General features: G+C 56.1%; 2 protein-coding genes across 12 annotated transcripts in view; one reads left to right on the top strand and one right to left on the bottom strand.

Moving 5' to 3' along the window:
• Window positions 1-3,180, top strand: part of HDAC5 (histone deacetylase 5) — a 35,481-nt gene extending 32,301 nt beyond the window's left edge. For 3 of the 10 annotated variants that reach the window (XM_054593176.1, XM_054593178.1, XM_054593177.1), the window contains exons 20-26: window positions 400-519; window positions 786-883; window positions 1,057-1,175; window positions 1,684-1,817; window positions 2,079-2,163; window positions 2,290-2,455; window positions 2,536-3,180. In XM_054593176.1, coding sequence (XP_054449151.1) covers window positions 400-519; window positions 786-883; window positions 1,057-1,175; window positions 1,684-1,817; window positions 2,079-2,163; window positions 2,290-2,455; window positions 2,536-2,575 — 762 coding nt within the window. In that variant the 3' untranslated portion in view covers window positions 2,576-3,180. Of the gene's footprint in view, window positions 1-399; window positions 520-785; window positions 884-1,056; window positions 1,176-1,683; window positions 1,818-2,078; window positions 2,164-2,289; window positions 2,456-2,535 lie in introns of those variants that run through there. The other 7 variants (XM_054593180.1, XM_054593181.1, XM_054593182.1 and 4 more) reach the window with 6 other exon arrangements.
• A 1,433-nt stretch (window positions 3,181-4,613) lies between these two features.
• Window positions 4,614-8,974, bottom strand: G6PC3 (glucose-6-phosphatase catalytic subunit 3). 2 transcript variants are annotated; one of them, XM_054593308.1, is made up of 7 exons: window positions 8,468-8,974; window positions 6,563-6,669; window positions 6,081-6,171; window positions 5,788-5,906; window positions 5,460-5,601; window positions 5,087-5,225; window positions 4,614-4,855 (listed from the first exon to the last, which is right to left on the bottom strand). In XM_054593308.1, the coding sequence occupies exons 1-7, from the start codon at window positions 8,683-8,685 to the stop codon at window positions 4,628-4,630; spliced, it is 1,044 nt and encodes a 347-aa protein (XP_054449283.1). In that variant the 5' UTR covers window positions 8,686-8,974; the 3' UTR covers window positions 4,614-4,627. The 2 variants fall into 2 exon arrangements, with proteins under 2 accessions (XP_054449283.1, XP_054449284.1); XM_054593309.1 differs by having other exon boundaries at window positions 4,787-5,225.
• Between the last annotated feature and the right edge of the window lie 1,395 nt (window positions 8,975-10,369).

Below are 10,369 nucleotides of genomic sequence, written 5' to 3' on the forward strand. Positions count from 1 at the left end.
CTCCCTGCGAGCCGGCGAAGTAGCCAGGAGCAGTCCTCATCGAGGTTGAAATCTCTCTGAAGCCCCACTTTGGCTTAAAATTTCATGTTAACGTTGCGTTTTTCTTCAGAGTGTATCTGTTTTTAATTTCTCACCAGCCTTAGTGTTGCCCTCCATCGCTTATGTGGGGCTCCGGGGGAGAGTTGCCACCTTCGTGCCGTGGCTTTGTGTCCTCCCTGCACAGACCCTGGTCACAGAAGCATGGGGCGGTGCTGGCGCGAACAGAACACAGATGCCCTGTAGCTAGCGGTGCGCTGCACCCCCAGGGCTGGCCATGTGGTGGGGTGGGAGGCAAGTGGAGTTCTGACCTTTGGGCCAGAACCGGGGCCCATCCCGGACGCTTTCATTCCACCCCACTAGGACATTCACCACGGCAATGGCACCCAGCAGGCGTTCTACAATGACCCCTCCGTGCTCTACATCTCCCTGCATCGCTATGACAATGGGAACTTCTTTCCAGGCTCTGGGGCTCCTGAGGAGGTACAGCTCCTGGGCTTAAACACGGGGCCCCTTGGGGAGGTAGCAGAGTGAGGCCTGGCAAGAAGTCCTGGAGACCCTCCCTGGTGCGGGGACCTGGGGCGTCTGGGCTCCTAGTGGGAGGACCGTGCCGGCCAGCTGCCCGCCCGTGCAGAGCAGAGGTCAGTGCAGTGAGGGCTGGAGGCAGGGCTGGAGGCAGGGCTGAGGGCGGGGGCAACGTCTGGGATCCCCAGGCGGTGCAAGTAACCACTCCCCCACCATGCTGCCAGGTTGGCGGAGGGCCGGGCGTGGGGTACAATGTGAACGTGGCATGGACGGGCGGTGTGGACCCCCCCATCGGAGACGTGGAATACCTAACAGCCTTCAGGTGGGGACTGAGAAGGGCCAAGGGCGGGGTGGGGGCCGCCGCGCGGGCCCTGCCGTGGGACGGGTAGAGCCACTCAGTTTGGTGTAGGTGGAGGGGGTTGTCTTGGGGGGACACAGCGGGGCTCCGCCTGGCTCAGCCTCCCGCCAGGGTCAGCTTGGGCCCTCCCTTTGCAGGACAGTGGTGATGCCCATTGCCCACGAGTTCTCACCTGACATGGTCCTAGTCTCCGCCGGGTTTGATGCTGTTGAGGGACACCTGTCTCCGCTGGGTGGCTACTCTGTCACCGCCAGATGTGAGCCTGCTGAGGGATTAAGGGAGGCTGTGGAACAGTAAGGACGGGGTTGAGTGGGGGCGTGGAGCAGCTGCAGACTGACACTGCGCAGCTGGAAGGAGACCTGGGGAGGCCCAAGACTGGAGTCAGGCTGACGGTGCCCCCGGTCTCCTCCTTCTATCGGCCCTGGCCTTGAGGGGCTGGCAAGGAAAGGGTGTGGGGGGGTAGCAGATGCTGCATCTCCCCCCCGGAGTCGAATGGATGGAGCTTGTTGATCCTCCCATTTCAATGGTGTTCCTTATAAAACATGTAATTGCATTTTTTTAGCCAGTCCGTTATGTTTTGTCTTTAACGGAGCATTTAATTCATGGATATTAAATTTGTTACGGATACACATACACATTTGAGTTTAAATCTACCATCTTATTTTGTGCTGCTTGTCCCACCTCTTGTCTCTATTTCTTTCCTTTCTTACCTTCTCTAGTTGATTTTTTTTAACCATTTAATTTCCCCTTACTCATCCCTAAAGGTTTTGGCCACCTGACCAGGCAGCTGATGACGTTGGCAGGGGGCCGGGTGGTGCTGGCCCTGGAGGGAGGCCACGACTTGACCGCCATCTGTGATGCCTCTGAGGCCTGTGTCTCAGCTCTGCTCAGCGTGGAGGTGAGGGGTACGGGGAGGGGCCGGGGGTGTGGGCCTAGGCCAGGGGCTGAGTGGCTGGGAGGGAGGGCCCCTCCCTAGGTTAGGCAGCACCCAGGGTCCCTGGGAAGGTTGTCCTGGGTCCTGAGGACAGCTGGTGGCCAGGGAGGGCTTTCTGAGTGGGGGTGCCTCCTGTCATGAGAGATGTCTGAGGCTGAATATGCGGGGAGAGCGGCAGGGACCACCTGTCTCCCACCCTGAGCCTTCTCTTCTCTCCCTTTTCAGCTACAGCCCTTGGACGAGACAGTCTTACAGCAAAAGCCCAACATGAACGCGGTGGCCACGCTAGAGAAAGTCATCGAGATCCAGAGTGTGTGGGGACAGGTGGAGGGGCTCAGGCCTTGCCGAGGGGGCGGGACTTAAAGGCGCACCTGGGATGGGCGTGTACACGGAGGGGTTTCTGCCCTCTGATCCCTTGCTTGTTTCTCATCCACAGGCAAACACTGGAGTTGCGTGCAGAGGTTCGCCGCCGGCCTGGGTCGTTCCCTACGGGAGGCCCAGGCGGGTGAGGTGGAGGAGGCCGAGACTGTGAGCGCCATGGCCTTGCTGTCAGTGGGGGCCGAGCAGGCCCAGGCTGCCGTGGCCAGGGAGCACAGCCCCAGGTGAGGCTCCTCCCACCCCTCTGCCCTCACGCCGGGCTGGGGAACCCACTCAATGCCCGTCCCTGTGCTTGTCCCCACAGGCCAGCAGAGGAGCCTATGGAGCAGGAGCCTGCCCTGTGATACCCCGGCCCCCACCCCTCTGGGCTTCATCATTGTGATTTTGTTTATTTTTTCTATTAAAAACAAAAAGTCACACATTCAACGACGTGTGCCGTGTGGGTCTCTCAGCCTCGCCCCTCCTGCTCCTCTAAGCTGTCTCAGGCCCCCGCCCCTGTGGCCATCTCAGCTCTAGAACTTTGTTCCCTCTGTAGGGTGCGGGGGTGCCCTCTGCAGCCCCTCCCCCACGTTGTATCTCACACTCAGTTTCCCGAATTATGTCCTTTTCCCCCTTGGAGCCTGGGCCAGCTCAAGGTGAGCATGGGGGCCCAACTAGTACCTTCTGGTTCCGGAGTTTGCCTGAGTGAGGAGGGAACAGGAAGTTCGGTGCCTTGGATTCAGCTGACTTGGGGGGAATTGCCTTAATTTCACCCTCCTCCCCTCTCTAGCCCTGGGAGGTTCTGGAGGGTCCCTCTACAGTCTAGGATGTAGAGTGGAGGGGAGGTGGGCTCCTGCCTGATGATTCCCCGTCATTCCTTCCCTCTGTTGTTTTCACCATCTCTGCACAGACTTCTCTCCCCCCCTTCCTTCTGGCCTTAGCGCCAAGGGAGGGGAAGGCTTGTGCCCTAGGATGTGGGCCTGAGGTCTGTAGGCAGGGCTGTCTTGCTTTACACTCCTTAGGGCCTGTTTCCCTTCCCAGGGGCTGGAGAGGGTGGGGAGGGTTGGGGCTGGACTCCTGGGCCGAGAGGAGCCGCAGATCAAGGCCTGCTTCCTACCTTACTCTGTCGGCCTCCCTGCCCCTCTGCTGGCCCGGACTGAGCCGTAGGGAAGTGGTCCCTGCACGGGGTGCTCCAGGCTGGCGAGAGCGCCCCTGCTGTCCGGGACCAGATTTCCCCAGTCACCCAGCCCCCTGCAGGAAGGGTCAGGGGCCCGCCCGCCTCCCTCCTGGGACCTTTTGCTCTGAAACCTAGGGATGGTGAGAATGGGGGCTGTAGATGGGGCAGGGCCGGAACCCAGAAACCCAGGAGTCTGCCTTCAGCTGGAGCCTCCCTTCCTGGGCTTCCTTAGCTGGCCACCAGGCCAAGGGGGCTAAGACCAGGAGGGGGTCCATCCTTTCTCTTTCCCAGGAGCCTAGCCTAGCTGTTTCTCGGGCTGGGGGCCCACAAGGCTTCTAGGGAACACTGTCCAGCCTGTAGGAAACCAAAGATGGGAAGTGGTTCCTAGGGGGCTGAGTCTTCCCTCCTTCCAGCAGCACATACACTTTCTTTTGCCCCATCCCTAGGGCCCCACCAATCTGTTTACATATTTATTACCCTAACGGGGGCCTGAGCAGGGTTGAGGGAGCCAGGGGAGGGGCAGGAGTCCCACCACCATCAGTTCATTGTGTGCTTGTGTCTGTGTCGTTAGTTCTAGATCCCCCTGGGGGCTGGGGCTGGGGCTGGGGCTGGGGCTGGGCTCAGCGTGTCAGGCCTCCTATGCTGAGCTCCACCTCCGGACTCCTTCCCCTCCATCTTCCCGTGGCTGGTCTGGCGCTCATGTAAACCCACTCCTTGCTTTGTCTCCCTGGTTATGGTTTTCAGTTAAGTATTTTGTAACCCATTACATTGTGTGTCCTTGCATAAATAAATTTGTTTCTGGCAGTGCCTTCTGGGGCCAGTGTCTCTGTTCTCTGGGCTCCCAAGTAGAGTAGAGAGTCTTATTTACCCTCTTGGTCACAAAACAAACAAACAAAGCTCTCCTCTCCAACCCCTGAACTAACCAACTTAGGAAATAGGAGGCTGGGGTGGGACGGGGTGAGTATCTGTCCAGCAGGTTAAAGACAAGGTTTCACTGAATGTAGCCACAGCACCATATGGGACCTGTCATATGGCCTAGGTGGTCATGGTACCCAGGGCTGAAGGTCTTAACTGAGTACACAGCCCTCCCTTTTCCTTTGACTCTGCCTCTGCAGAGACAGGGTTGGAGAGGGTGGAGAACAGGCAGCCCAGCCAGGATGCTGTCTGCACACACAGGCGAGTTCAGGGAACTACACACAGGTGAGAGTCCAAAAGTGTTCAAGGGCTTTATTGGGGCCACTCAACCCCTCACAGTGATGCAGGAACCCACTGGCCTTGCTGTTGTCTTTGTTTTTTTGGGGACTTTGAAGGAAAAGGAGGAGGGCCAGCCTTTCTGGGAGAGAGGAGGCCCTTCTTTGGGGCTAAGCCAGGTGGTGGGAAAAGTGGGAAATTCAAGATAAGCAGGGCCTTCGGGGGGGCTGGGAGGGGTTGGAGCTGTCTCCTGGAGTGTCGGCTTTGTAGGAGGCACCTGCAGTTAGGAAGAGCGGATGGGCGGTGCTTCCTGGGCACTGAACGTGAGCACCACCCAGGGCACGAGGGCCAGGACCACGCATGGCCAGAAGGTGTATTTGAGGAAATTGAAGATGTAGAAAAGGCTGATCTGAGGGGGGTAGCCCAGCCAATTCAGAGGGCCCAGGAGCGCCATGGCCAGCACAAGGCACGCTACCTTCTGGCCATTTCCCAGGTATGCTCGCCGTACCTGAGCATAGCAGGGAGAGTGCAGGGCGATGCCCAGACCCAGGCTGGCCCCCGAGTCGCGGCTCAGGGAGGCAAAGGGCCGGCTGTCCACGTGCACCCACTCCGGCCGCTCACACCACTTGGAAGCTAGGTGGATGGACCTGCGGGGAAGAAGAGCCTTGGCCAGGAGAGACATTCCCCTAGAACCTAGAGAGCCAACGGCTCTCGCCTCCGTTGGGGTCTACACCCCCCAGCCCCCGTGTTCTGCTGAGACCCCAGGACAGTCTGTGTTTGCGAACACACAGTGTGTCCTCTGCAGTGGGCCAGAGACCCACCAGGCTAGGTAAAGTGAGGAGGCCGGGCCTGGCCTGCCCACGCTTCAGGGCAGGACTTACCAGGAGAGATCCAAGCCCAGTGTAAAGAGGGTCCAGTAGATGAGGCTGGCACCCAGCAAGAGGGCCAGTGAGGTCAGCCCGTAGAAGCTTAGCTCTCGCTCCGTGGGCACCCGGGGGGCCATCAGCCAGCCCAGGACAGCACCTGGGGGAGTGGGATGACAGCAGATTCAAGGAGTTTGGGGACATGACCCCTCAGAGTTACAGCGCAGCTTGGCAAAACAGACATAAGGGAAGCCTTGGGGTTGGCTGTACAATGGGAAGATCCTGGACTGGTCCTCCCACTGCCAACAGCACCCTCTGGGCCCCTCCTGCTGTCCCAGGTGCTCACCAGTTATCAGGCCAGCCAACACCTGGTGGGGGAAATGTGCTAAGAGAAAGATCCGGGACAGACCGACAGCCAGCAAGAAGGTGCAGTAAGCCAGGCTTGGCATCATCCTCACCCAGCGGCTAAAAAGAGAGGCAAAGGGTCCAGGGAATGTCCCGACACAGCTCGGCTTCTCACCACACAAACGCCCAAGGTCCTGAGAACTCCAGCTCCCCGGCTGCCCTGCTGCTGGGTCTCTCAGGTCCAGGGAACCACTGCCCCCGCCCCCGCTGTACCAGGTGGCTACTCGTGTGTACCTGTGGGCCCGAGTAGCCATCTGGGAAGAGATGGCTGTCATTATAGGCCAGAGGGCTGCTCCTGTGATCATGCAGTGTCCAGAAGGGCTGCCTGTGGGGGAGACAGAAGCTTGTGGTGAGAGAATGGGGCAGAACCCAGAGGCCCCAGGTGATAGCTCAACACAGCTCCCTGCCCCTGGCTAGAAGGGAGCCTTCCCCCCGCACTGGCCCATAGCTCCCTCTTCGCTTCTCTCTGAGGCCCCTGCTCTCAGGCTTCTACCTTGCCCCGTGTCTCCTGACTCCCTAAATAAGGCGGGCAGCTGGCTCACCGGTATGGGCGCTCTTCTCCCAGAATTCAACTCATTTTTCCTGGGGTTTCTTTGTTCTCTGGTCTGTTAACTGTGAGGCTGGGCCTCTGGTTGGACCACTCTGGCTGAAAAGTACTCTGAAACACTCACCCAAAACCTAACCACACTGGGCAAGCGAGGTTTGATGCTTCTCACCTGGACCAGTTTCACAAGAAGACGGGAACTGGTGAACCTGGGCTGGGGCCTGGCTGTAGTACCCAGACTCATGGATCCACCAAAAAGGCCTGTCCCCAAAAAGAAACCTAGAAGAGAACAGAAGCAAAATGACATTATGCGCAGCCAGAGCCAGGGGTACAGGAGAGGGGAAAAAGAACACCTGGGAGTACTGGAGGGCCTGCACGGTGGGGTCAGAAAGGCAGCCCAATTCTGCGCTGTTACACTGCCATGGATTTTTATCTTGGAATAGGAGAAAGCACACTTATTTTTAAAAAAGTGATAAAGAGGTAAGAGATTGTGGTTGGTGGGGGGGGGGTGTGTGCGCATGCTCAAGATGCTCAAAAGTCCTCCTCTCGCCCCTCCCACTGCAGGACCAGTTCTGCTCTTCTAATCCAAGGAGAGCCCAGGACCTCTCCCTGGGCTCCTCCCAGAGCTGCCTCCTGCTTCTCCCTCTCTCCATTTCCCAAATTCCAGCCTGAATTACTTAGGTAAGCTTATGTCTGAAAGTGGGAGTGAGGAATGGACAGAGGAGGCTGAGAGAGAATGAGGAGGACAAAACATTCAAAATTTCCTGGCCTAGGAGGTGCACGGCTGGGCCCTGGGAAATCACAGTGAAGAGGCTGCTGTGGCCAGAAAGAGAAGAGGTGGGAGAGCAGAAGAGAGGCTGGCGGAAAATCAAGTGCTGGGGAACAGAAGGAACTGCTGCTCCCTACCCAAAACTGAGCCTTGTTCTTACCCCAACCAAGTGCTCAATACATACTTAGCCAATGAATTGGGGTTTTGCCAAGTGGGGTGGGGGAGGGGGAGGCGGGCATTAAGAGTGTCTACCTAAGGGGGTGGTCTGACTGTTAGGGGAACAGGACTAGAGAGGGAGGCTTATCCAGACGCTGGGGTAGGCGAGAACACAAAGCAACGGGCAATTAGAAGAAAATTATTAGACAACCCTTTTTCCATTTACAGTAGGGGCAGAAGTCTTGCAGAGAAGAGTAAAAGGGAAGGTAACTCTAATTCCGTTTTTCAGCAAGTCACTCCAGCTCATTCAAGCATCTCCTATGAGCCTCCCTTCCCTCCGCCAGGCTGGGGGTCTGGCAACAGGGGCTGAGGTGCCCCCAAGAGAGAACAAGTGCACAGAGAGAAGCCACAAGGGCCCCATCCGCTTGCCTGGGATTCCTGGCGTCTAGATCTGTGTGAAGAGCCTCCTAGTGAATGAAGGGAAAAAGCAGAAGTGCTCTCTGGAAGGCATGCTGGAGCCCAAGGCTTTTCAGACTTTACGCACAAATCACCCGAGGTTCTTGTTAAAATGCAGATTCTATACAGTAATTCCGGCCCTGGACCTGAGATTCTACATTTCTAGCAAGTTTTCAAGTGCTCCCTGTGCTGCTGGTCATGTTCTGGGGACCACACTGTAACCTGCAGGCCGCCTGACTTTAGCAGAGAGCGCAGAGCCTGGTACAAAGCATGCTTCTTAAAAACTATGTCATGTAAATGACTGAATAGATGAATGAAAGTGAGCTGAGAAGCAGGACTATAGGCTACTTAAGTCACCATAAATACTTGTGAAAATATACATTTCCAGCCCCTCCACGGGAGTTTCTAAATCAGTATGTTTTAGGTGGGATGGGTTATTTGCATTTTAAACATTCCCCTTAGGCGATTTCTTATAAGGGCATTCTGAGAAACACTGGTCTAATGAGTAGGTGGGGACTCTGAGGTCAGAATCTAAGATGGGAGGTCTTAAGGCCATGGGGTTCACTGGTGGGGAGTGGGGGTGGCAGGTGGGGGGGATCAGGTCTTTGGGGCACCTGCTGAAAGGTGAGGGCTTGCACAGGAGTCGGGGCCCTTGGGGGTGGGGGAGGAGGACGCCGGAGAGCTTCGCTATCTCACCACTTGAAGACGAGGTTGAGCCACTCGACGATGAGGCTGATCCAGAGCACTGCGATGCCCACGCGGCGAGAGGCGTAGTAGGCCGCGGGGAAGTAGAACAGAAAAAGGCTCTTGGGATCGCCCAGAAAGGTGACCCAGAGCCACACTTTCTCCAGCCAGGGCAGCTGGTTCTGTAGCGCCTCGGCCATCGCGATGCCCGCGCCCAGGGCGGACTCCATGGCCACCCAGGGGTTTACTCTGGGGCAGAAGCCGAGGAGTCCGGGCGACAAGGATGTGACTACTTCACCGCGCTCCAAAGCCCACCGTGGCGAGACCCAGGCCCCACCTTTCCCGCCAGCGGCCGGTTTAAGCCCCGCCCCCGGCAATCCTCGGCTCCCGCGAGCCTGGTCCTTAACCGGTACCGTTTCCTCCAGCGCACTTCTTCGGCCTTCCTCTCTACTGGGCAGCGCAGGGGACAAATCTTTGCGAAGGCGTTTCCGCAGATTTCCACGTGGCCGCTGTTGCTGGCACGTGGGTTTCGGGCGTAGAGAAGGGGCTACCGTTCTGGATCAAGGATGGACTATCCTGAGGGTCTGCAGCACGCTGAGGGTCCCTGCATTGCTCCTGCGAAGATGGATAATTTCCAGGGCCGGGATTCCTTCCAGATCGGACCTCCCCTCTTCAGTACCGCTACCCTCCAAGTATATTCTGAGATCTCTTGGAGAGGGGGCTACGGACACCTCCTCCACCCAGGAGCCAGGCATTTCCGGTTGGCGTTGAAGTGGGATCCTAAATTTACACACATCACTAAAACAGTCCGTGCCTTCCTTCCCAAGCCCGAAACTCTCCCGCCCGAATTCATCCACTATTGATTTGGAGGCTGACAGATAAGCCTTTTGATTTTGAGGAGTCTTTTCTAAAGACTTGAGAATTCTTACACACAGGACCGTCTAAGTCGCTACCAGTTCTAAGCTTGCCTCACTCCCTCCCTTGCATCCTCTTGTCTTCCAAAACCCGCGGAGCAGATAAACCATAAGATAATAAATGTGTTGGAAGAGAAGGGGCACACCCCCCCAACAAAATTTGGAATAATCTCATGGAGGATCACACACAGGAAATAGAAATCTCAGCTCTTCTGGGCGAGTCCCTGCTAGACAGGGGGCAAGGCAGGAGAGTGATGAAGTGACTCCTCAGTTCCTTCTTACCTCAAACAACTTTGTTCTTGGAGTGTTTTCTGATGGATGGATAAAAATGAGAATGTAAATCTGGATTCTTCTTGGAAAGAGATCAATTTCATGAATTAAATAGTTGTGGGAAAGCAAGCTGGATATAAATCTGATTTCACACACTTATATGTTTTTCAGTTGCTCCATGGACAAAGCCTAAGTTGTTTTTCTTTTTCTTCAAGTTTTACTTATTTATTTTTAGAATGAGGGGAAGGAAGGAAGAGGGGCAGAAACATTGATGGCCCCATCCAGGGACCGGGCCCACAATGCAGGCGTGTGACCTGACCAGGAATCTTATTGAACAGCTTTGTGGGACAATGCTCAACTAACTGAGTCATGCCGGTCACAGTGAAAGCCTAAATTTTCTGTCTTTGAGAGTTTGCTCTGGGTTCTAGTCAGTCCAACTTTGACAGTCTACCCCTACACTCCATTTCATAATATTTTGGAGCTACTCTATATTCCTTGGAATCACCAAACTCTCTCATCTTAAGGTGTCCTGGCACAGGTTGTTCCTTCTGTGTAGAACACTCCTTCCCTACTTTTCCTTCAGATCTTAGATTTTTCACTTCCTCCAGGAAGCCTTTCCTAACAGCGTCTGGCAGCTATACATGGAAACCTATAATCGCCATGCTACATAAAAAACGGAATGGTAGTTACATATGACTTGTTATGGGAACCAGACATGAAAGATCTCTGA

The sequence above is a fragment of the Pteronotus mesoamericanus genome, unplaced genomic scaffold (genome assembly GCF_021234165.1).
Source record: "Pteronotus mesoamericanus isolate MK-2021 breed Mesoamerican mustached bat unplaced genomic scaffold, CSHL_Meso_final scaffold_408, whole genome shotgun sequence".
NCBI lineage: Eukaryota > Metazoa > Chordata > Mammalia > Chiroptera > Mormoopidae > Pteronotus > Pteronotus mesoamericanus.